The 25,797-nt window shown below is 40.7% G+C and overlaps 2 protein-coding genes and 3 long non-coding RNA genes across 5 annotated transcripts in view; 3 read left to right on the top strand and 2 right to left on the bottom strand.

Moving 5' to 3' along the window:
- Positions 1-4,307, top strand: part of LOC135089323 (muscarinic acetylcholine receptor DM1-like) — a 250,396-nt gene extending 246,089 nt beyond the window's left edge. Inside the window, 1 exon segment of the mRNA XM_063984868.1 lies at positions 4,168-4,307. The gene's annotated coding sequence lies outside the window, so the exon portion shown is untranslated.
- Positions 1,483-5,420, top strand: LOC135088889 (uncharacterized). The gene is made up of 4 exons (XM_063983952.1): positions 1,483-1,491; positions 4,168-4,375; positions 4,715-4,827; positions 5,328-5,420. The coding sequence occupies exons 1-4, from the start codon at positions 1,483-1,485 to the stop codon at positions 5,418-5,420; spliced, it is 423 nt and encodes a 140-aa protein (XP_063840022.1).
- A 5,758-nt stretch (positions 5,421-11,178) lies between these two features.
- LOC135089331 (uncharacterized) lies at positions 11,179-21,902 on the top strand. The gene is made up of 3 exons (XR_010261468.1): positions 11,179-11,275; positions 20,912-20,983; positions 21,580-21,902. It is a non-coding gene; the product is annotated as an uncharacterized LOC135089331 (long non-coding RNA).
- On the bottom strand, positions 12,297-13,444 carry LOC135089332 (uncharacterized). The gene is made up of 2 exons (XR_010261469.1): positions 13,295-13,444; positions 12,297-12,516 (listed from the first exon to the last, which is right to left on the bottom strand). It is a non-coding gene; the product is annotated as an uncharacterized LOC135089332 (long non-coding RNA).
- Positions 21,903-22,129: 227 nt separating the features above from the next.
- On the bottom strand, positions 22,130-23,860 carry LOC135089330 (uncharacterized). Its single transcript, XR_010261467.1, has 3 exons — positions 23,712-23,860; positions 22,598-22,721; positions 22,130-22,418 (listed from the first exon to the last, which is right to left on the bottom strand). It is a non-coding gene; the product is annotated as an uncharacterized LOC135089330 (long non-coding RNA).
- Positions 23,861-25,797: the final 1,937 nt, after the last annotated feature.

Below are 25,797 nucleotides of genomic sequence, written 5' to 3'. Positions count from 1 at the left end.
ACGTATCAGGTGAGAGTGTACTGTGATCAGCAGGGGACGCCAGGTGACCTCCGTGTATTATCTTCAGAAAAAAAAGATGTCTTCATGTCTCCGTCAGTAGTGTTGGTGATAACAGGAGTCAAGAGGGTGGAGAGAGGTGGCTTAATGCTGGGTGACACTAAGAGGAGAGAGGAAGTAGATAAAAAAAGAGAGACGAGTTGTTGGCTTGTATTTGAAACGTCTTGTTCCCTCATCACAACTATTTCCAAAGGTCATAGAGATGATTGCTCGTGTTCTCAAGAGTATTTCCCTAGTTAACAATATCGAAACCTTGTAAACCCGTCACTGTAATCGTAAAAACACCCTTAAAAATCTGTCACTTCAACTGGAATCTTTAGAATGTAGTGATGGTGCGGCCTAGAATTGAGCTTATCCATGTTTTTTTTTTATTTCTGACCCATAGACAACATAAAAAGTATTGAGGCAGGGAGAGATAGCGGCAAAAAAGTACTGGGAAGGAAAGGAGGGCGAGAGTAGGTAGGAGATAGAGGAAGTGAGGGAGAAAGATGAGAAGAGATTTTACTGAGAAGGATGAAGGAGGTTGAGAAGTGGTGTAGTGGAAGGAGGAATAGGACAAGATGGAGAGGAAGCAAAGCAGACAGGAAGGAGAGGAAGTGAGGAAAGGAAGATTATGTAGAAAAGTTAGAAGGGAAGCAAGATTACGACTGGTAGATGAAAGAAAGGGTTTAAGGAGAGAAAAAAAGGTTAAGCAAAGGCGATAAGAGAGAGAGAGAGAGAGAGAGAGAGAGAGAGAGAGAGAGAGAGAGAGAGAGAGAGAGAGAGAGAGAGAGAGAGAGAGACACGGGTTCAGGCCACGTGACTTCTCCCCCTCCCCCCCTCCATCCTATCCTCTTATCTCCCTCCCCTCCCACACTGCGACCTTGGGAGACCAGTGCTACGGAAGGCGGGGGGTGAGTTGGGACAGGCAGAGGGAGAGGGAGATGAGGGACAGAGGATGAGGGGAAGAGAATGGGAGGGACAAAGGAAGGGGGGAAGGTGGATGAAGGAACAGAGAGGGCTGAGGGAGAGCGGGGTAGGAAGGGAGGGTAAACAGGGAGCATGCTGTGTTACTGTCTCGTGGGGTATACATGTCTTTGTGTGTGTGTGTGCGCGCGCTAAAACACACACACACACACACACACACACACACACACACACACACACACACACACACACACACACACACACATATAAACACACGCACATACATAGAGGGGGGGGAGAGGGGGATAAAACACTTCGAGTTGGTTAAAGTCTCACACACACACACACACACACACACACACACACACACACACACACACGTGTCATCCTCGTGGCTTCATTAGTTTATATTCATCCTCTTCTCTCTTGTCCTTGAATTGTAAGAGAGCATTAATTTTGAAAGACTACGTAAATACAATAATAATGGTAATAATACCTAATTTAACTTCACGCAGAGACATGGGTGTGGTAATGTTAAAATAGTCGACAGAAAGATATTGAGTGAACTCCATACATGCAGTTACGAAAAATAAATACATTGATTATTATTATTATCACTATTATTTTACTCTACCACGATTTTTAGATGCTTTTAACTTCATGTGAGGTTGCGACGCCTTATTTGAAATGGACTAATTAACCAAAGAAATACATAGACAGTACCACACTAATATCTCTTGGTGGACGCTACGCAATACGTCTACCCTCGTTAAATATAACCTTTTATATGAATACTGTCCACTGCACTCCTAACATCATCTTATGGACTGCGAACTTAGATATTTTACTGTTGCAAAAATATATATATAAACCAAAGCATCCTGGTTACAGACAACATTCGGGTATTATGAGGAAAAAAATAAAAAAATGAAGGATGTAAGGGAAATGAGAGAGATGGTGGATAGATACGACAAATAAGATACAAAAGAACACTGATAAAGGAAGAAATTAAAATATAGGGTATGTTTATTGCAAGATGTAGCCGTAGTATTGTACAGTACATAGTGTTTACTCACCACCACCATCACCACCACCACTGAGAACAATAACTACTGTAATGATTTAGATTTCGATAATAGTAATGATAATAATTTTCTTCCCGAGGCAAAGACAAATCAGTATGAAAGAGAAAACAATTAAAATATACGAAAAAAATAATGAAAAATAGAAATACTGAAAAAGAAAAAAAAATCCAGAAATAGAGACGAGGAGAGTAAAGAAGAGATATAAAAATAGAAAGAAAAATAGAAAACAAAGAACAGCAAACAATGTCAGAGAGAGAGAGAGAGAGAGAGAGAGAGAGAGAGAGAGAGAGAGAGAGAGAGAGAGAGAGAGAGAGAGACCAGAATAATAATGATGATAACGAAACTTTTGCTTCATCCAATAATCTACCCTGATGCAGTTTTCTTTGCGACACAGCAGCGACAGCCTTCACTAATCATTAACCTGCTTAGTCACAAATAGCTTGCATGTAACCTTGAAACAGTTGTGTAAAATAGATGAGAGGTTTTCAAATAAAGGTCATCATCTCCCCTTCTCTTTCGTCTTCCTTTCGTTTTCAGGTTAAATCAATAAATCTTTACACTCCGTCCTCTTTTCTTGTATCTTTCATCTTCCTCTCTTTTCTTCATCGTTCCACTTGTTCTTGTTGCTCATTCTTCTTCCGTTTTCAGGTTAAGTGTGAGTAATGTGGGTTATCTTCATTTGTTTTGGGATGGATATAAATAAGTAGGTGTCTGCTTAATTTGTTTTCAGGTCAGATGTTGATAAATTATGATAATCCTCCCTGTTGTTGTTGTTGTTGTTGTTGTTGTTGTTGTTGTTGGTGGTGGTGGTGGTAATGTTCATCATCATCATCATCATCATCATCATCATCATTGTCTTCTTTCCCCTTCTTCTTCTTCTTCTTCTTCTTCTTCTTCTTCTTGTAGGTTTCACTCATGTTTATTGAAATCTTTATACGTAAGGATAATGAGGCTTAATATTATAGCTACTAATTAGCATCTTTAATTTGTTATTGTTTCATCGTTATCATTATCATTATTATTATCACTGTTACTATCATCATAAATAGCAGCAGCAGAAGCAGTGAGAAGTTTAGTGCAATAACCAACCACCCCTTTCTTTTCTCAAAGCTTACACCATTGGACAGAGGCCTGGAGGGGCGGGGCGGGGCGGGGAGGTGTCACTTACAATGATTGGTGGTTTGGCGTTCAAGTGCCAAAGGGGGAGGGGCGCTGGGGGGCGGGAGGGGGAAGAGAATTGAGTGAGAGAAAATGCCACGCAGCAAGACACTTGACACTTGTTGTTTACAAGGTTACGAGACTGAAGGGAAAGTTAGGAGTTAATTAAAAATGCGTACAGAATTTAAAAAGAAGGGTCAGGGAGGAGAGGAAGAGAAGAACATTGATAAAGGGACTAGCAATGAAGGAAATGAGAGAAAAAGAGAAGAGGGGGGAAAATAGAAGGTGCCAGATTTTAAAGTTATAATCTATGATGCTTGAACAAGAATTTAAAGAAGGGGAATGAAGGAGAGAAAGAGAAGGACAATGATAAAAGGACTAGCAATGAAGGAAATGAGAGAAAAAGAGGAGAGGAGGGAAAAAGAAGGTGCCAGATTTCAAATTTATAATCTATGATGCGTGAACAGGAATTTAAAGAACGGGAATGAAGGAGAGAAAGAGAAGGACAATGATAAAAGGACTAGCAATGAAGGAAATGAGAGAAAAAGAGGAGAGGAAGGAAAAAGAAGGTGCCAGATTTCAAATTTATTATCTATGATGCGTGAACAGGAATTTAAAGAAGGGAAATGAAGGAGAGGAAGGGAAGGGTAGTGGTAAATGAAGTAGTAATGAAGGAAAGGAGGGAAGTAGGTGCCAGATTTCAGTCATTATCTGTGATGTGTGTTGGAATGTTGCATGAATGGAGAGAGAAAGCAGATAATTGTGTCTGTCTCGTCGTTGTCTGGATGAGATAAGAGACAAAGAAATGTGTCTCACGGGATAGAAAGTGCTATATTATCTCTCTCTCTCTCTCTCTCTCTCTCTCTCTCTCTCTCTCTCTCTCTCTCTCTCTCTCTCTCTCTCTCTCTCTCTCTCAGCAGCTCATATATGACTAACCACCCTCCTTCTTCGCCTCCTTCAGGTATCAGCGCCACCAAGCCATCGATCTCGGCCCCCCCACTCGAGAAGGCGCGGTATCGGGGACACAGGACGCAGTTTCTCCTACCATGCCCCGTCAATGCACCACCGCGGGGACATGATGCTCGCAGGGTCACCTCCGAGGGCGTATCATATGTCTACTAAAAACTCGAGATGTGCCTCCAGGACCTCGATGGAACCACACTCCCCTGGTAGGCCTGGTTTTGTTATGATCGTGGTGGTGTTGGTGGTGGTAGCAGAAGAGAGGATTTAAAAGATGTAGCATTGCATTTAAGACTTCTTTATGGTAGTAGTAGTAGTAATAGTAGTAGTAATAGTAGTAGTAGTAGTAGGAACAAGAGGAGTAGGAGCAGGAGGGATCATGAATAATGTAAGACTTCTAGTAGTAGCAGTAGTGTTAGTAGTACATAGTATTAGTAGGAGTACGAGTAGTAGCAGCAACACACCTGTCTATAGAAGTGGTAGTAGTTATTTTGTATCTTTTAAAACTCATACCAGTCTAACATTACCTCCTTCATTGTCTCCTGCAGGGACCACCAGCCCGCCAGTCAGCCCGTTGGCCACTAACTCCTCCAACGGCATGCCCCGGCAGAGCCCCCCAAAGAGCCCCTCCTCAGGCTCCCTCTCTAAATTCCACAACAAGGTAAGGGAAGAGGGAACGTGAAGCATGAAGGTTTGAATCTCCGTACTGTTTATTTTTCCTTTGCTTCCTTCATCATCTTCTATCTTCCTTTCTTTATTCCTTTATTCCTTCCTTTCCGTCACGTTTTCTTCCCTCCCATCACCATTTCTATCTGATCATCCTTTCTATTTCCTTTCTTTTCTTGCTCTTTGTACCATTTTTCTCCTTTACCCTTACTTATTGATTTTTTTTAATTCTTTTATATAATCCTATGTTGCATAAGTTTTTTATTTATATTTGTTGCATTTATATATTTTTTCTTTCTTATGACTAAAATTTGTTCGATTATCTTTTATTTTCAATTTTTTTAAGCTCCCTATGCTTTTTAGCGGACTAATTACCCCCCATTATAAGACTGTAGTGGCAGTTTCAGTAGTAGTAGTACTAGCAGTAGGAGTTATGGCAGCACTGATGGAAGTCGTATCTTGCGATTCAAGTGTTTTCTTGTTTGTTTTCTACAGGTGATGGACAAACTGAAAACAGTCCTGCACCTTAAGGAAAACCACCATGAGGATGAGGAGCAGCAGCAGGAGGACACTCGGGGGCAATCATGAGCCAGAAGGAAGAGGAGGTGGACCTGGAGTGGGAGGGAATGACAGCAACAATAGCGCGCCGACCAACGCTCTCTTGGCGCGGTCTTGATGCTGAGTACCGCTCACTTGGCGCGCTTCCTAGAAATACGTAGCTACTTCACTACTCTATTTCTTCTACTATGTGCGTTCTAGAAAGGAAGCAAGTCTGGCTGTTAATGAGTGAAAACTATGAGAAAAAATGTGGTAAAAATTACATTCAGGAAGTTTTGTCTGAATGCGTGAAGGAATCTTGCCCCCCAAAAGAGGTATGCAATTTGTCTCTGAATGCATGAGATGAAAAAAAAAGTATTTCAGATATGTGTGAACAAATATACATGACTTGATGTATGTGATTTGTTGAATGATACAGAAAACTTGCAAATATGTGGAAGAAAATGGCAGTTTGTCTTTGAATGAGTGAAAAGAAAAGTCTGTTGCAAAAAAAAAAAAAAAAAGGTAAGAAATGACACTTGATGAATGTGTTTTGTTGAAAAGGAAAGTTTGTTTGTGAGAAAGAACAGCTGTTTGTTCTCTGAGTGACTGACTGAACGTTTGAAGTTAGTTAGACGAGTTAAAGAGGAAAAAATATTCTGAGATATGTTACGTGGAAAAAGAATCATGGTTTGTTTGATTAGATAGTGTTGATAGTAAAATTCACGGACTTATTGAAAGGACATTGTGAATTATAACCAGAAGCACATTTTTTAAGGCAACAAGAAAAGTATATTTTATCAGTAAACACAGCAGACGACCTTGAAAGAAAAGAACAAGAAACTCCAATTTGAACATTTGGCAATTGGAATTTTGAAACAGAAGGAACAAAATGAAGAAAGAAATAGACCATTCAAGAAAAAAAATAAAAAAAATAACAGCAGACTACTCAAATTCGGACATTTGGCAACTAGAATTTTGAGATGACAATTAATGAACGAGAAAAGAAAACGGCGAAAATAAAAAATTCCGAAGAAATTAAGAAAAGCAAGAGGAAAATGTATTAAGAAGCAAAGAAGACATGAAAAAAAAGACGCCAAGGAAAAAAAGGTAAATGAAAAAGCAAGAAATTTTGTAAAGCTCTCAGGAAAACACAATAGAGAGAATCAGAACCTTTATTCAGTGGCTACAAATTATGCAAAGAAATCAAAAGAAGTTCCTGTAAATGACCACATCAAAAACACCATCCTTTGCTATTGCTTTGTCCCTTTATAAAAGAAAATAGGTGAAAAATCAAGGGAAAATGCATATTCTAGCCGCTCAGCATAACCATTACCTCTATTTGTAAGACCATTGATTTTTACAGTAGCACATGAGCCCCGTTGCAAAGGATAGAAGTGTATAATGATAATGATGATAACTTTAGCTATTGTTGAACTAAAAACGTACATAATAATGGTAGTAATGATAGAACTTTGACGGAGTTCATAATATTAGTAGCATACCACCAGAGAATACTGTTGCTGTTATTGTTCGTATTATTTATGCTCGTGTACCGTAGCAAAAGATGAAAGTTTGTGGAAAATTGTGTGTTTGTGTGAAGTATGACTTGTTTTCTTTGTATTTTTTTTTCTTTTAAGTTAGTATTAGTACTAGTACATTTTTTATTACATAGTTCTTAGTATATATATTTTTTTTTTCGATATAGTAGTTTAAGTTCAAAATTTCTTCCCCTATCTTTCTTTTCCTTTGTATTATTCTTCTATGGATTTGTATCTCTCTTTTATATATCGCTCGTAATGGCATAAATGTTCGATAATCCATAGTTTCATGTACGATTGTACGCAAGGAAACCCTAATGAAGTCGTAATGTTCGATAATTTCTGGGTTTCTGTACGATAACATGCGAAGATACGTGCGAGTTTGTTGCTATGGAAGGAACGACTTATGTATATCTAGCCTTCCATGAACATTCCTATTTCCGTGTGCAGATATCATGTCCTCGTGTCCGCAGTGTTCAAAATGCCTCATGTTTGCAGCACCTACTTAGGGTCAAGCCTGTCTAAATGGTTCAAATAGCTTGTCTTTTTTTCACGTAGCTTTAAATTTCTCTCTCTCTCTCTCTCTCTCTCTCTCTCTCTCTCTCTCTCTCTCTCTCTCTCTCTCTCTCTCTCTCTCTCTCTCTCTCTCTCTCTCTCTCTCTCTCTCAGCACCCTTCTATGATGCAAGTACAACTGCCTAAGCTACTTGTACCCCATCTTGAGTCATTTCGTAGGTGTGCGTTTGTGAAAGCATGCATAATGTAAAGTTTAGCAGAGTCCGTGAATGCCATATTTTTTTTGTTTTTTACGACGTTATGTTGAGGATTTTGGTGGCGTAGTAATAGCTAAAAAGAGTAGTAGAAGTAATATTTTTCGCTATATGCAACGTAAGTACTTTTGAAAATTTTTAGCTCATTATTTTTTTTTATATCCAAAGTTGATATTTTTGGAGTAGTTCCGGTTTTGTATTTTTGTATTTTTTTTTTTTCTGTAGTTTGTCGCCACTTAGAAACTTTTTATACGCGTCACCATTTTTTTCCTAGCGGTATAAATGGTCAAGATTGAAATGAACCGTCTTCTCTGTTGCAGCTTCCTTTCATCGCTACTCGTTAAAGACAAAGTTTCGAAACCCTAAACATCTTAATGGCACTTCAAAGCTGACGAGTCCTTTACTCATTCAATTTTTACTGTGCTTTCTGTCATAGCTAAGAAGTTAGTCAAGAACGTATGTACCATTTACTAGGAAAAAAATAATAGATTAGTAGCCTGTAACAAACCTCGATCTTTACACCGTGCCTACATCATCACAAAACGGTTGCCTGATGCATAATAACTGTCGTGGCTTAACTTCACACAACGCCATCTGAGGGTGAAAGATTGAAGTAGTGGCGGAAAACAAGAAAATATTAAAAGGATGAGAGAAAAACTGAAGTAATAAAGAGCTAGAGAGGGAGAAAGATAAATAAAAATAAAGTCACCTTTTAGAGGACGAAAGATTAGACTGAAATATTTTAACAGGGAAAATTGTAAAATATTAAAGACTGAAATAGTCAAGGGGAAAGGAACAGTTAAGTACTCAAAGAATGAAAAAAAAAAAAAAATTGTAAAGGAGAAAAGATCGTTAAGATGTTTAGAGAATGAAAGAAAGATTGAAACCGTAAAAGAAGAGATCAGTAAAGTACGTACCTGAAATAATACACAATAGCCTTTATGTCTGGGAGAGGACAGCAGGGAAAGGCGAGTTTGATTAGATATCGTTCGCTCAAGACATAGACAGACAGGCGTCACTAGTTGTTCCCTTGCGTCATAGTTCAGTGAAGGACCAAGAAATGCTAAGTGTTTGTGGTGTTATCAAGACTACCTCCCACCCTCTCAGTATCTGAACGCTATCCAGTCATTTTTTCAGACTCATGTTTAGGCAGTGGTGAAATGTTTCCATGTCTCAATTTTATCTCAGATTTTCACTTTTTTTTTTTTTATTTATTTCATACCTTTGTACATAAACATTTCCATACAGTTTTCTCCTCCCCTCGCTTCTTAATTTTCTCCGTTTTTCTCCTTTATTGATCACACTAATTCCATTCTTTTAGTTATTTTTTTTGCTCCCTTCCTGCCTCTCAAGTTTACCAGCGTCTTTCACTTGCAAGTCGCTACAATCTTTTACTATGAATACATTTTATCATGAATAACTCGGGTCTACTATATGCTGGAAATAACAATAGTCTTATGACAACAACAGCAGCAGCAACGCCACTGTTCAAACACCCTCGAAATTTCTTAATGATGCTGGTGCCAAAAAGTTTCCGCTGAAGTGTTAGTTGAATAGTGTACAATATTGTGTTTTGAAACGTATCGTCATGATAGTAGCAGCTGTAGAAACGTGTCATGATGCAAACTGCTTTTGTAGTGTGTGTGTGTGTGTGTGTGTGTGTGTGTGTGTGTGTGTGTGTGTGTGTGTGTGTGTGTGTGTGTGTGTGTCACTGAAACACACGCATCCCGCCAGTCTGTTGATCAGCCAAGCCTCATGTCTTTCCGCGTTGCCCTTCTCGCGTTTTCCCTTTTCTTCTTCATTTCCTCCTTTTTCTTCCTCTTCCTCTTCTTCTGGCCGATGTTAACATGACTGGTATGATGGTTCGATTAATAAATGAGTTCCTTCAAAATAACTAATGAAAAGTGCAATTTATTTCTTACAATGTCTCCAAAAATGCAAAATAAAAGGGATCACGTGAAGCTCAGCCACCTTCGCTGTTTCTTGGGATAGGTAAGGTTAGATAAGGTAACTTTTCTGCCCTAAACTTTTAATGTGTGTAGGAAGCCTGTCAAGGGCACACAATGGAAGAATAGTATATAGAACACGATAATGCGCTACTCCATGAAAGAGAATAAATAAAACATACGAAAGTTAACCTAGAGATGAGTTATAAGTGGAGGGCAGCCTAGTTTTGGGAGATCTATTCTGACCCACTCCTAAAATAGTTTGGGTGTCTGATCGTAACGTGATCCCGCAAAGGTTATGTGAGTGGACGAAGCAACGTGTGTTCACTGAGTGCCCTGCAGCGTTATATAGATAGACATGAAAAATATGGAAACTGATAGATGAATCAACACTGTTAGCATGACAGTTAAGTAAATGATTATTATGTACGTCAGAGAAATAGATTTTTGATACTTTTTCATGTTGTGTATGCAATGCTGTGTCTTCGAATACGTATTTGCAAGTGTGTATGTACAGACTTTTCTATTGTCCTCCCTTGAAGTCTTAAGTTGTACAGTCTTAAAAGTTTATAATGTTAAAATAGATAAGGAAAAAAGATGTATATCATTAGTCCATCCATTGGCCTAAATAAATTATGACGGTTAGCGTGAGAGGTCAGGTCTTACCACCGGGGGAAGGAAGGAGGTCAGGTCATATTGTGACCAAAATGTAGGAAAAATGTGACGAGCCTCCCAAATATCTCTGCCCCCCCGATGGCAACACTGGTACCATCGCAATTTCCTTTTATTATGATAATTTTAAAGTTGCCGAAATGCGAAATTATATCAGATTTATAGATACTTTATTTTGTAAGCATAACCAATAAAATACCGGAAAAATAATTGTGATTTTTATTGTCTTTCCTCATTGATTTGTGCTGCTGCTGGTGCTGTTACTGCTACTAATTTCTTCTTTCTTCATTCCTTCCTTTCTTTCTCTTGTTACTATTACTACCACCACCAATCACCACCACTTCGACTATTACTTCTACTACTACTACCACCACAACCACTTATGACAACTACCTGTTACTGCTACTACTACTACTACTATCTCAGCACCTCGCCATGGCTTCAGCTGAACCATAGCCAATCTGTCTCGTAACTCTCTGAGATATTGTATTAATTTAGCCTTAATTTATTCAGGCATGCAATACTGGGCCTGGACTGACGCTGATGAACTAATTACAGATGCATTAAAAGATAACGTGTTTTCAAATGCAATTATTTCTCGCCGTCATGTGGGAATTAATGTGAAATGCCTTTATTTTTATGTATATATTTATTTGATCTTATTTTACTTATTCGTCTATGTATACAGTTTCTTTATTGATATTTTTACTTGTAGACTTAATTAACTCAGTTCCAGCGCCTTAATTCAATCATCTTATTTATTTTAGTGATTTTATTTCATGTTCTTTTCGCTCAATCTTCATATTATCCACCATATATCCACCAAATATTCATACCGATCAATTTAACTTCACGCGGGTATGTGGGCGGCCAATGGGAGGGCGAGTTGGCGGCTGTACAGAGCTGGGTATTGGCTAGGCTGACGAGAGAGAGAGTGCGGACAGTAGCACGTGGACAGAGGGTGGCGGCAGACGAGAGGTAAGAACTGTCAATTATCACCATTTCTTCAGTCTTCTATACTATTATCTGTGTAGAGGTCATTTAACTGTTCGTGGAAGAGATAGGGAGCTTGCTGGTAGTGGAGGGGCGTCAGGGAGAGACAGGAGAGTGAATAAGGCGGAAAGCCAAGTTAATGAGCCTTTCACCGTGTTACGTTTCTTGTCAATATGCACTGGTATCCTTTTTTCAGGCAATTTATTTAGTCGCGAGGAAGAGCGTTATAGGGGCAGGTAACAGCGTTATAGCAAGATCATTAGAGAGAGAAGGGAAAGCAAGGTGGAGATGAGGGTGGCGGAGGAAGAGGGTAGTGGAGAAGAAAGGATGTGGAGAGAATTGAAGAAAAAGAAAGAGCTATGTATATGAAGGAGGTAGAGAAGATGGTGAAGAAGGAAGGAAATAGGATGGTGGAGAAGGAAAGTAAAGGGAGAGAGGAGAACAGAGGAGGAAAACCACTAAAATGACACTTCACTGGTATCTCGAACGTTCCTCACCAGACAGACTTCATATGGCGCCAACCGAGCTTATCATATCAGGTAGGACAGTGACGTGTGGTTACTAATGCTGGGGGCGTGTGTTGCCTGGGGACTTGGCATAGAGCGTGGAGGGCTGAGAGCATGAGAAGATACTAGTAACGAGCAGATAGCAGGGAGAAAGGGAGAATGTTTGGTGCATGGGAGCTTGACCGGGAGATGTTAGGGACTGGAAGACGTATCAGCTGGTGACGTGAGAGAGGCGTGGAATAAGATTTTGAGGGCATAGGTGACAGAGTGGACTGAATTGGTTATTTGGGGTGAAGCGGAAAGGGTGTGAATGAGTCTGGCGAGGCGATTGAATTAACCTTGTTTTGGTGGTGGTATTAATTAATGTGTTGTTCATAAGAGGGTGTGTCTAGACGTGTTTTATGGATGCCTGTTTTTTGTACATACGCATCTCTTTGTTGCTGTGGTATTATGCATTTGTCTCCAGACACTGGCTTTGTTGTATGTTTATGCGAAGGTTGGTCTCTCTCTCTCTCTCTCTCTCTCTCTCTCTCTCTCTCTCTCTCTCTCTCTCTCTCTCTCTCTCTCTCTCTCTCTCTCTCTCTCTCTCTCTCTCTCGCCGCTCGCTCTTCCTCTCCTTCGCCCTTGCCGCTCGCCCTTCCTCTCCTTCCTTCCTTCTTGGCATCGTATAACCCCGTTGTTTTTGCGTCGTCTGTGTCAATTCGTTCTCTTAGCATTTATCTCAAACGTAAGTGAAAGAAGAGAGACTTAGATATAATAATAATAATAATAATAATAATAATAATAATAATAATAATAATAATAATAATAAACTTCAACATATCTCTTTAAGCAAAGTCAAACCATGAGATAAAAAAAAAAAAGACATGAAATGTATGTGATTATTAGTACAGGTGTTTGTACACACACTAATCCGTCCACACGTGTGCGTTATCTTCTACCTACGACTTTATTTGGATGCCTACGTGACTGAAAGCCCGTTTGTTGTGGCGCAGAGAGAGAGAGAGAGAGAGAGAGAGAGAGAGAGAGAGAGAGAGAGAGAGAGAGAGAGAGAGAGAGAGAGAGAGAGGAGGTCGATAAATACTGTAGTAATGAGAAGGAAAAAAAAGTATTTCGATCCCAGAAAATCTATTTCAATAAAATAAGAGAACTGGTTGTGTATAAATTTAGAAACTCAAGTATGATATTCCATAAACAGATAAGAGAAAGGAAAAATAGTTTATTGGTTTTAGGACCTCAAGTAGAGAGCATTCCATGAATAGACGGAAAGGAAAAATGCGCATATCGGTCTCAGAAACCCAACACATTCACAGTCCTGGACGTTAAAGGCATTCATTAGAGAGCATTGCGTTGTGCTTTGACCTACATACCTCCAGCCCTTCATCGCCCCCCATCCTTTCATTGACAACTAACATTTGAAGCCGCAAATAACAATATTTCCATCCATTAAGAGCTAGACAACAATGGGACAACACATTAGCGAAGTACAAATGCGTACGTGACAAAACGCAGCGGTGTCTCTTCAAAAGGGGTTTGGGTGCGGTTTGCTCTCCCTCTCTTTTCTCTTTCTCGCTCTCCCGCACCCGCACTTCCAAGCACATGGGATGCACGCAGTCCTGTGGAGGTGGCGGAGCTACGCAGCATTGATCGGAAGGCGGTGGTGGAGCAGAGAGAGAGGTGATTGGAAGACAGCAGCCCGGCCTCCATGCCGTTATATTTCTACCCCCTTTCCTTGCCCTCCCCGTCCTGGCCGTCCGTCCCATCCCCTCCTCTCCTCTCTCGCTCCTGGCCCTGTCATGTTATTGTTGTTGTTCGTAGTTCTGGTGGTTGTGCTTGTGGTATTAGGAGAGTAATAGTGTTAGTGGTTTTAATAGCAGATACTGTCAGATTATGTCGGTTCCCTCCCTCTCCAGTACATCCACTCCTCTTCTCTCTTGTTGTATTGTAATTGTTGTTGCCACGAGTTATATTGGTATTTGTGGTCGTGGTGAAAGTACTTACATACATTATTGTAAGAGTGGTAGGAGTGGCAGATGGTATTAGGTTAAGACAATACCCCGATCCCCTTCCTGCTCTCTCTCTCTCTCTCTCTCTCTCTCTCTCTCTCTCTCTCTCTCTCTCTCTCTCTCTCTCTCCTTGGTAAGAGTGGTTGTAGTAGTGTGAATAGGTATGTAACTGTATAGTGAATTATAGAACGGGTAGCAGATGGTCATATCACTACTCCCTCCCCTTCCCTATCATGGCGATGGTGATGGTGCGGGTGGTGGATGTGTAGCGCTGCCGTGACAATAACAAGGATAGTTACTAGGAAACCAAGAAGTAGGTGTAGTAGCAGCAACACGGTATTGAGGGTGGCAGGAGTATTACGTAGGAGGGTAACGTAATACCAGCTGCTTCTGGAAAACAAGAACGCTAACACATTTTCTTTACACTCGTAATATAAGCCTTTCACTGTTGGTCAGTCTCAATAACCATCTACAGCTTTTAAAACTTTTTGTACTACAGTCTTTTAAAAATGTACTTCTGAAACTTAGCAAAGGTGAAATTAACTTACTTTTTTATGTCCGTCCAGACTACTTATTTTAATGATCGAATGCTAATAAAAGACGGCAGTGAAAGTGTTATGATTAATACCCTGCTCTTGGCCTTGGCCTTACACTGGGGGGTGTGCTGGAAACAACGCAGGTGTTTCTGGAATGTACGAGAGTGTTCTGAAACGCAGTGAGCTAATTTCTCTTCTCTCGTATCCTCTCATGGCCTGGAGCACTCCTCTCATTATTATTATTATTATTATTATTATTATTATTATTATTATTATTATTATTGTCATTACTACTACTACTACTACTACTACTACTAGTAGTAGTAGTAGTAGTAGTAGTAGATGAAAATTTCTCTCTCTCTCTCTCTCTCTCTCTCTCTCTCTCTCTCTCTCTCTCTCTCTCTCTCTCTCTCTCTCTCTCTCTCTCTCTCTCTCTCTCTCTCTCTCTCTCTGGCTGCTTTCAGTAATATTGCCTTTATAGTAACAACAACAACTACTACAACAACAATAATAATGATAGTAACAACAACAACAACAACAGCAACAACACAGCATGCTGCCTGAGGTGTGAGGAGGCATTAACTAAATCAAGACTAAAATAGCCGGTATGAAAGTCAACATTTATAGCTAGATGTGTAAAAATCTCGCTAAGTATACGTATATAACCTAAAATGAGCTATAATGAGTATGCCGCAACACTGCTGCGTCCCCCAATACGTACATGTGTAGCCAAGCAGGTTACAACATACACACATACGCACACAAAGAACTCAGGAAGTTCTTTAGTGACTATATAGTAGTTCAAACACATCCGTCCCGTCATGTTATGGGCGGACACGAGCAGCGAAGGTTCTGGAGGCGCTGCACGTGTCGACTTTGTTTTGGTCAGAATGTCTCGCGTTGGGCACATTCTTACCAAGGGCTTCATTGACGAGGTTAAAATATTTTTAGCTATTTCCTCTCTCTCTCTCTCTCTCTCTCTCTCTCTCTCTCTCTCTCTCTCTCTCTCTCTCTCTCTCTCTCTCTCTCTCTCTCTCATTGATCCGTTCTCTTTAGATTTTTTTTCTCTTACGTTTAATCTCTCTCTCTCTCTCTCTCTCTCTCTCTCTCTCTCTCTCTCTCTCTCTCTCTCTCTCTCTCTCTCTCTCTCTCTCTTATCAGGCAACATTTCATCGCGTTATCTCGGCATTTTCAGGCTTTCCCTCCTCATTTTAACCACTTAAGCACGTCAAATGAACGTTTTTTCGAACACATACTTTAATACTAGTATGAGGAACGCAAGAATGAGAGGGAGTGTGTGTGAGCTTGCAGTGATGGTAGTGAGAGGGTTGTTAATAAAAGAACGCCCCAATACCTGCTTTCCCGCGCTCTCTACCCCCAGTCGCGCTACACTGCCTCGAGGTTTTTTGTTACACCGTGGGTTGACTGACCGAGCTTCGCCTCCGCTCACACTCACTCTCTCCGTCTGTCTCCGCCTCTCTCTAAAGATCAAGGTCGGGCACGTTTAATTTTAGGCCCAGGAATAGTTTATGAGTGAGGGAGAGGGAGAGAACGGATGAAAGATGGATACGAGTTAGTTCACAGTTTAAAAGATTATGTACTGCTGTCACAAGAATCTAGAAAGTCGTGGCACTTATCCAGGTGATTGTTCCCTGTTGGTTGTAAGTGAAAGACAAGAGATTGAGAGAGATCGGATGAGAGGGCGGCAAGATGCTTAAAAAAGGTGAACATTTTTGTTACGTATTATTAAACTGCTGCCAGAAGATTCTAGAAAATCGTGGTTCTTATCCCGAAACTTATAGTAGCGAGTGTTCTTTGTTGATTGTTAGTGGAAGAGAAAGGGTTTGATAATCATGGGAGATATTCTCAAACATGGCGTCAATCGTAACTTTTAAACAAGCTTTTTATGTAAGTTATTTGGGATTTTCAAGGATGTTTTCGTGATTCCAGTGATAGTTTAACTTGTATTCTGCATTATCAATTGGAAAAACCATGCATGAGAACCTGACTAATTATCTTTATAGTCTTTAAAAAATAGTCATGAGAGAACAGTTGAAAAATTCTGGCTTTTTCTTCTTGTTATCTTCACACACACTCAAGTTACCAGGGAGGAAGCAGTATGTAAGTGCAGCAACAGTCCTTTCTTGTCTCTGGCGTATACTTGTCACCATGCAACTTTCACGTCTTATCTTGTAGCCAGACACTTAATCAAAGGAGAGGGAGTGAGCGAGAGCGGTGTGTGTGTGTGTGTGTGTGTGTGTGTGTTTTGTATCCTGCGTGGAACGTTGCCAGAATATCTTCAAGTCCCAAGGGTTGAGGACGTCAGGGATGGCGGAAGAGTAGTTAATATATTCTACGTAGGATTCCTTCAGCTGCATCCTCTCTCTCTCTCTCTCTCTCTCTCTCTCTCTCTCTCTCTCTCTCTCTCTCTCTCTCTCTCTCATCCCTACTGCGTCTTCCTTCTGCCCTTGCCTTCCCTCCCTCCATCCGTCCCTTTGTGTCCTTTCGCTTTCTTCTACCCTTCCCTTACAAGCCTCCCTTTCCTTCCCCTCCAATCTCCTCTCCCTTTGTCATGGGTCTGCCCTTCCTCTTGGGGCTTTAATTTGGGTCATCATAGCCATTAGAGCAACGACAGGCGCTCCCCCTAGTGATAAGTCGCTTCAAAAAGTGCTGAGTGTTGGCACTGCGCTGGGTGAACCACAAGCATGCAGTCACTCTGCCTTGGCGCCAAGCAGGGGCCTGTCATCCTAGTGTCTTTGCATGAAAATAGTAATATGAGGCTTCGTTAAGGGGACACGCCTGTTGCGTCAGCCTGTACGGGTGGTGTAGTGGGTGCGCTTGAAATTTTTATTTTAGTGTGTGTGTGTGTGTGTGTGTGTGTGTGTGTGTGTGTGTTGAAAAGTTTATTTACTGGTACGGACCACGAACAGAGATTATCGCATGACAGTTAACAATCATTTATCCTGGTGGCGAAAGAAGATAAATAACCTTGATCATTTGTCTGCTGGTCCGTCGTTCACTTAAAGGTTAACTAGACTTAAAAAAAAAAAAAAAAGTGTGCGTGTGTGTGTGTGTGTGTGTACTTAAGAAATATCAAGAGGCTTGTGTAAAAAATATAAGACTACTTCTACTACTACTACTGTTGCTGCTGCTGCTGCTCAGATCGCATCATCATTAATACCTCCAAACAAACTAATATTAACACTTTAGCTAGGAATGCTTTGAACCGCGTTAGTAACCCAGCCCTCCACCACTACCACCACCATCTGCAGTCTTCACAAGTGTTCACCTTCCTTTCAGTATCGTAGCGAGTGGCGGCACACTTATCACACCACCGGAGAGAGAGAGAGAGAGAGAGAGAGATGGAGGGAGGGTCGGAGGGTCGTTCAATGGAAACTTCCACTCGCGGACTCAGTGACTCCAGCGGGCGGTGGTGCCACATCTCCGGTATAAACAAACCGCACGTGTCACCCTTTGGCGCCCGCTCCTCACGGCCACTTCCCCAGCAAGACATTCTTACATACTTCACCCTTTTTTCTTACAATAGACGTGCCTCCCTTGTCTCGTCCTTGTGGATCCATCCTGCTTATTTGGAATGGTGATGTTTTACGTGAAGGCTTTTGTGTCGATAAACCAGTTGAGAGTTTTAGGGAGGTTTCTGTTACTTAGACCGGTTGTGTGAGTGTTTTAAGGGAGTTCCGCTACGCCCGTGCCTGTCCCGCGTGGCTGTGTGGGCGTGGACAAAGGGGAGGGGCGCTAAAGGTCCTTGGTTGCTAACGTGGGAGTAACTGAGAGGAAAGGGACGGGTGGCGGGGGGAGGGAGGGAATACAAGGTTATGTGTTGTGTATTTTGTTATGCGTAATGCGCCAAGCCAGCCTGATGTGGTATTGGCTGAAGTGAATCGCCCTTCTTATGAGTCCCACAGCCTTGTAGTGCACTGTGTTGGTGGTGGTGGTAGTGGTGGTGATGAAGGCCATTTTTGACGCCAGCCGATGGGACAGAGTTCATTCAGTAGAAAAGGAAAAAAAAAATCGTCTGTGAATGTGTTAGCGTAACGATAATGGAAGTGGTGATGACGTAGAACTGATGATGCTGATGATACTAATAATAATGATAGTAGTAATAGCAGTAGTAGTATTTCGATTTGAAACACGTCAATATGAAATAGGAAAAAAATGTATGAACAAACTTTTGTTATAAATTTATATATAGATAATAGATTAAAGACTGCCTCTCTCTCTCTCTCTCTCTCTCTCTCTCTCTCTCTCTCTCTCTCTCTCTCAATGGAACACCATGAAAATGTAGCGTTATAGATAAAAATAACATACGGAAGAGTCTAACGCGTCACTATTCACTATTAAATTAGTTGTTTGACGTGAGCATTGTTTGTTGTGTTGGCCAAGACATCAACCAAAAACATAGTGCATCTACTAAGGGCCGGCATACCACCTCCCTCAGGCTCCTCCTCCCTCTTCCTCGTTTTAGTGTTTAGTTGCCAAGTGCTAAGAGGGCCTTGACACACACACACACACACACACATACTGCAAATCTCATTAGGTTTTATAGTGCTTTAAGTTTTGTTGCTTATTTATGTATATATTTGGTGACCTTGTTCTCTTGTGGTTCTGTCTCCAAACGCTAGATACATTTTGTTTATTCATTTATCTATCCACCTACATACCTATTTATTTATCTTTGAATTCATTTATTATTTATTTATTTAAATTGTGTTTGTTTTCTTATCTTTCCTAACACGTTTAGATATATTTGCCTTATTAATCTGTCTACCTACTTATATATCTCCCTATCAGTGCATTATTTCTTATTTTATTTAGCTTCATTTTCTTTTTGTCTCGTAACCTTCATGCACAAGGAATTTTTTTTTCATATTTTTCTTTTTTCCTTCTTTCTTGCCTTGTATGCTTCACTACAACACTCATGACGCAGATGCAATTAGGAAAACAACACACACACACACACACACACACACACACACACACACACGTGATCCTGCCCAAAGATGAATCACATCCATGCTACCACAACCAAAAGTGTCGTACACGTCTTGGCACGGAGGAAAAATCAGTAAATGTGCACGTGATGTTTTGGTCTCTCTCTCTCTCTCTCTCTCTCTCTCTCTCTCTCTCTCTCTCTCTCTCTCTCTCTCTCTCTCTCTGCCTTGTTTCTGTTTTACCATTCTTTCAACTTAAGTCCTCCTCCTTTTATTTTTTACCTTCTCTTCTCTCCCCTTCCTTTTCACTGATTATTTCATTCATACTTCCCACCTCATTCTCATTCTCCTCTCTCTCAGCTTGCCTTGTTCGTAGTTAACCATTCTTTTTGCTTCCTTCTTCCTTCTTTTAAGCTTTCTTCTCTTTCATTCTCTTCCATTCATACGTACCCTATGCATCATCGTTTCATTCATCCTCCCCTTAACAGTTATTATTACTTTGTTTTAGCAGTGTATAGTATCAAAAACTGCTTCGTATAGGCCAACAAGTCAGTTTGTTTACTATTCCTTCGTGTATCCTTGTATATTATTCTCATTTCATTGCTTATCATCCATACTTTTACATTATTAGGTAGTGTAGGTCATCACAAACCGACTCGTCAGGACCAGTGAGTCAGCTTCTGTTTGCATTTCCTTCGTGTGTCCTTGTGTTAAGTCTCCCCCCCACCCCTCCGCACTCGTGGTCTCCCATCTAATCCACTCGGCCACATCTCCATGCAGCCTTGGAGGAGTAGCTTGATTTTCTGCACCCGGACACGGAAGTCTCAAGGAAGTGGTCATCTGAGAGGCAGACGCGGGTATGTGTACAGAGTCAAATAGATGTAATTAAATAGATAGATAGGTGGATAAGAGTAAAGAAAATGGGATATAAAAAGAGGTAAGATTAAGATATGAAAGATAGAGGAAAACGTAAGACAGAGTTAAATGTGATATACAAGATAAATAAGAAAAAAAATAAGACAAAGATAGAAAGAGGGAAAAATAGGAAAGGGGAAAAAGAAATAGGATCAAGACATCAAAGAGAGAGAGAGAGAGAGAGAGAGAGAGAGAGAGAGAGAGAGAGAGAGAGAGAGAGAGAGAGAGCAATAGTTTAGTCACACAAGGACATTGGTGTACCGTCTGCGTCTCCTTACATTTGCAATTTTCTTTACCAATTCTTCCTCTCATCCATTAACTCCGCGACCTCGTTCCTGTCTCCTCGCTGCCTCTTAGTGCATCTTTGTCTGTAAGCTTTTCCCCATTTTCATAAGTAGTCGCTTTCTTATCAACAGCTTCCACTCTCTCTGATCAAACACTACCGCCTCTTCGTTCTTCGTTCCCACGCAGGGCTTCTGTCATACCATCTTTCTATATTATTCTTGGGCGGGCTCGTGGTCGGCGCCTCTCCCATCCTCCCCGCCATCTCGACTCATCACCGTAAAAGCAGCGTGATCTCTTTCACATAGATGTATGAATGCAGCTTTTTCCTGTACTCTTTCATGAATTAAACTTTGATGATTTTGGCACACGTATTTGGAAGTTAATGATTTTTCATTAATTTTTCATTCATCTTTATTTCCAGATACACAGCTTGCTTGCTCTTACTAAGAGAGCGACAGGACCCAGCAAAACTATCAGTCGTCATTAAGCTCAAGTTGGTGATAATCTCTTATATGAATGTAATCTCTTTATGAATGTACTCTTTATGAATGTATTCATAAATTTGGGAAGGAACGCACTTAGAAATGACAGGAGGGAATTAAATTAGTTACTGAAATTAGTTATAGGCAGGCGCGGGGCGTGGAGAATTTTAATATACGCCGGGTGTGGAATTTAATGCAGTTAATGCAGCTTTTGCAGTCTGATTCAGTTTTCAGTCTTTTAAGGGGACGTGTTGACACTGGCTTGTTAGTAGATATATTCCATCGATTCAGATCCCATGTCATTAGACCACGTATCATGATCTCATCTATCGTCGTCTCATTTATTTCTGTTTCTGTTCCGTCAATCAGATGATCATCATTTATTTGTATTCCCATTTCATTTATTCAGATCAGACCACGTCATCTTCAGCGGATAGATCCAATTATCTGCTATCATTGCCCTCTCTCGTGTTTGTTTCTTCGCCCTCTCTCGTGTTTGTTTCTTCCTCCTGTCTCTTACTTTTTCCTCACGTTTGTTTCTTCTTCCTCCCGTCACTTCCTTTGAAAATTTTTCATTCTCACGTCTCTGCTTCTTTCTGCGCCACAGGTTCTCACTTTGAGGATGGATGATGCGGACCACAGGACTACGTGACCCAGGCGAACACTTTCCCACCACCACAGACCCAGGATCCTTTAGAGGCTCGAGAGATCTCTTTTGACCATTTGGGACTTTGATATTCATGGCAGAATATCGAGCCGGGAGAGATATTCATGGCAGAATATCAAGCCGGGAGAGAGAGAGAGAGAGAGAGTGTGTCTGTGGGAGAGGAAAGATTCCACTGGCTCTGGCTCGCTTGTGTGAGCGTGGTGCAGCGATATATATAATATTACATGCTTTTTACCATAGACAATAAAACAACTTTAAAACTACATCCTGTATCTATCTATCTAGGTAGGTGGTGGTGGCCTTAGTGTGTGTACATGCGTGTATATGTAATACAATAAATAAGGTAGGATCTTGTGATATATTACAATTTCTCCCCCCCCCCCACAAGTGATTGATGATGATACCTCGGCGAGTCTCCCGAGACACTGCAGATGAAGAATCACCAGGAAATTTTTAATAAAAAAAAAACTAAAAATTCATAAATATATATTATATTATCTATTTATTTGGGGAGTCTCTCGAACTCTTAGTCAACGTCACAACCTCGTCACCAGCAACACTGCCAGCCACGCAGGCACAGTTTGGAAGGCGGCTCCACCCCCGCCCAGGGGGAAGGAGGGAGGCGCCGATACTGTTATAATAGGTCTTAATCGGATCACGACGATCCGAGGCTTCTTCCTTCATTCACTCCGTGTCACCCGATGCAGCGATAGTGCTGGGCAGAGGGCGGCGGCGGCTAGTTGTGGTGGTGGTGGTGGTGCTGCAGCTTCGTTCATCACCTAAAAAAAAAAAAAAAAAAGGTGGGGGTCGTCGTGTTTATATCACTTAAAAACTAAATGTAAAAATATGTAAATGAAACAGCGTATACGAACAACGCACCAATAATAATGCGATTAGAAACGAAATTCAAATTGTATAGGTATGAAGCTTTTAAATACTTATTACACACATTACTTACGACGCGTCAGAACATTCCTTAAGTGCCCATGTGGATGCAGCTTCCCTCGTTACTACATACAGCTTAGTGCGGGCCTATCTTGAAGTTGGCGTGACTCTCCCGGACGGGTAGGCATCTAGTGGACCTGGGGGCGAGGTTTTTAGTCTACAAAAAACAGGCAAAGTCCACTGTCTTCACCATAAACACACCACCAATCCAGCAAACTAACCTGTCACTCAAGACACTAGTTGTCGCAGATTTCTTTAAACTATTGTAGTGATACCTAACAACATTGCTAAGAAACGTCGTTTGTTTCAAGTCCTTGTAAATTACTGAACTATGTTACTTGTTGGCGAAACTGTACTTACTCTGGTGCACAGTGACTTTCAAATTACGACTAGTCATTCACTCTGGTGAACAGTGACTTTCAAATTACGACTAAGTCATTCACTCTGGTGAACAGTGACTTTCAAATTACGACTAAGTCATTCACTCATAACCCCAGCACTAACCACGTCACACTGTCTATACTATACCAGCGATGTGCAAGTGACATCGAGAAATCGGTCCGGGATCAAATGTCGGACTCGAGCATACCATAATAACCATCGCAATCAATTATAATTAGACCCGCACAGTACACCCATGTCACTTTACATCCTCAGGACTACACATCTTTTAAAGACCTCCGATTATATCACTGATCCCCGTCTTCTCCCCACAGCCAATGATTGGTTAACTAATTCTTGAACCATGAAAGCACAGTAGCGTCGGTTATCTATTTACAAAGGCACACTAGGGCTTACGATCCCAAGTCGAGTGATTTTTGGAAATGAATCATCTTTCAAACAAAACATCGTATGTTAATTATGTGACATGCAATTTTAATGCACGATTTATACTTTTCATTTTATGTCTTGACGTTTACTTAACGAATCAGCTTTGACGGTAAATTCCAGGTAAATACCAATTACCGAACTAATATTTTGTTCATAATTTCCTGACAAAGTGCCACTGAAGCTTAAAGAACGCTATCCAACTTCCAGGAAAACTTACCTATTACCCACTACACACAAACCATTATCACGCTACAAACACAACCCAGCACAACATTCCCCAAAACAATTACGCTTACCTCTCCTCTGGAGTAGCGGGTGGTGGAGTGACGAGGTAAGCCTGAGGAACCTGCGACCTCAACTGCGAACCGTTCTCATGACTCATGCTTCGAGCCACCTCACCAGTACCGAGTCAACGCCAGTCTGAACACGTTATGAAGGTTTGGTGGCTGGGGAAGAGCCTGATTTAAATTTAGTGGTGTACATCAATGAATGATGTTTGAGCGTTCGCATGAAGTAGACAGTAAAGGAGAATAAGAAAGAAGACAGGAGAATAGGGATTAATAACGATAAATAGCATGAAATGAGAGAGAGAGAGAGAGAGAGAGAGAGAGAGAGAGAGAGAGAGAGAGAGAGAGAGAGAGAGAGAGAGAGAGAGAGAGAGAGAGAGAATAAAAAAAGGTAGGTACACAGGCATTAAAATAGCACTGGTTCAGCTTCAGATGATGTAGTTAATTGTTTGATGGCTTGTTCTACAATTTCTCTTCCGCTTAATCTTCTAATTGCATTCCTTCTCTACTACCACCACCGTAACACCCACCACTACTACTGTTAACACGACCACTTATCTGTCATTCATCTCTACATAAATTATTCATATTTTTACCAGTAGTAGTTCACACAAGAGAAGTGATTTATCTCGAGAAAAATTTAGTGTAAGAACTCTATATATAAAGTCTTATTTTTCTAGAGAACTCCAGTTGATTAACATCTTTACAACCAATTGATTAATCTTTCACTGCTATTTGGTACATCTTTCCTTAATTACTAATGACTCTGAGGCACATTTTCTTATTTTAAAGCCACCTACAAACACTGTACTGTCTAGAAATTGCACAATCTCTCTTTTATTTTATTTATTTATTTATTTTTCCTGTAGATGCTCATAAAGATTCCTTACATCGTTTTTAATGATGTGCAATGTTTCATATCGCAGTGAAAGGAAAGATAATTACAAGAGGGAGTTTAAATTACCCACGTTTTGATAATATTCATCGAATCGATGGCATTCGTACCATACTGTATGAATAATTAAAGAAAGATGTCTTGTCACTCTTGTAATTATCTCTGCTTTCAAGGATGACATATTAATATCTGCTTACTCTACGCCCTAATCAACATTCATTCTATTCACAATCTGAGAACAAATGAAAAGTTGGATATGCGTATCTCTCCACGTGACCCTACTGCTGCGGCACATTCAGCCTATACATTCAATTTAACTGTGATGGCTGGCAGTGTGGTGGTGACAGGAGGGAGGTGATGGTGGTGACATTCTACAAATAACAACACCGTGAAGGATGACAAGACATGGCAAAGGGAACCTGACAGAACTAAAAGGAGACAAAAAAAGAAGTTTGCCCTCGTGAAGAGTAACAAGCCCTCCTGTGTCTAACAATGATCACCAGGTTTTAAAGCATGTAATTACCTTGTATGTTTGTATGTCTGACTTCCCAAACCTCACGTGCTTGCTATTCTGATGTCTTGTTTCCTAATGTACCCTCCTCTATAACTATAAATAAAATTACCTATTAGTCTATGGGTTTTAATTCCATATAGATCCTTATCTCTAGTTCCTTATGCACCAAATTTACAAATCAAAGCTTCTCCGTTTGATATGTACTCTCTCTCTCTCTCTCTCTCTCTCTCTCTCTCTCTCTCTCTCTCTCTCTCTCTCTCTCTGTTGCCAGTTACCTTCCCCAGCTATGACCTCAGGCACTCATCTTCCTTGCACGCTACCACTTTTTTCTCTCAAACTTGAATGTATCATCTTCCACCCTACCATTTTTTATCTCTCAGCCTTCAGTCTTCAAGGACGGATGGAAAGATGAGCTGTCTGCTATTTAGTACCTGCACTGATATGTTGTTTTATCTGCGAATAAATCTTTGGATAAACTGGACTATGAACTAGTGCTATGAATGGTATAGTCACCCTCTACCTTACAGGTGTCAGGCAACCAGCCTCCTATTTTACATAACAGTTTGATCCTATTGGTTGTTAATTTAGTTATCAACAGGTAAACCAGACTGGGTGGGATGTGTTGCCACCCTAACAAACTTCCTTGTGCGCCATTCCAATTAATACCCAGCTGTCATATATTCAAA

This window comes from Scylla paramamosain, chromosome 32 (genome assembly GCF_035594125.1).
Source record: "Scylla paramamosain isolate STU-SP2022 chromosome 32, ASM3559412v1, whole genome shotgun sequence".
Classification (NCBI taxonomy): domain Eukaryota; kingdom Metazoa; phylum Arthropoda; class Malacostraca; order Decapoda; family Portunidae; genus Scylla; species Scylla paramamosain.
The sequence above is the reverse complement of the archived record's forward strand: the minus strand, read 5'-3'. Positions and strand labels throughout refer to the sequence as shown.

Coding starts and splice junctions, on each gene's coding strand:
- LOC135088889 (XM_063983952.1), top strand. Junction 4,376..4,714: donor GATGGAACCACACTCCCCTG/GTAGGCCTGGTT, acceptor TGTCTCCTGCAG/GGACCACCAGCCCGCCAGTC. Junction 4,828..5,327: donor TCTCTAAATTCCACAACAAG/GTAAGGGAAGAG, acceptor TGTTTTCTACAG/GTGATGGACAAACTGAAAAC.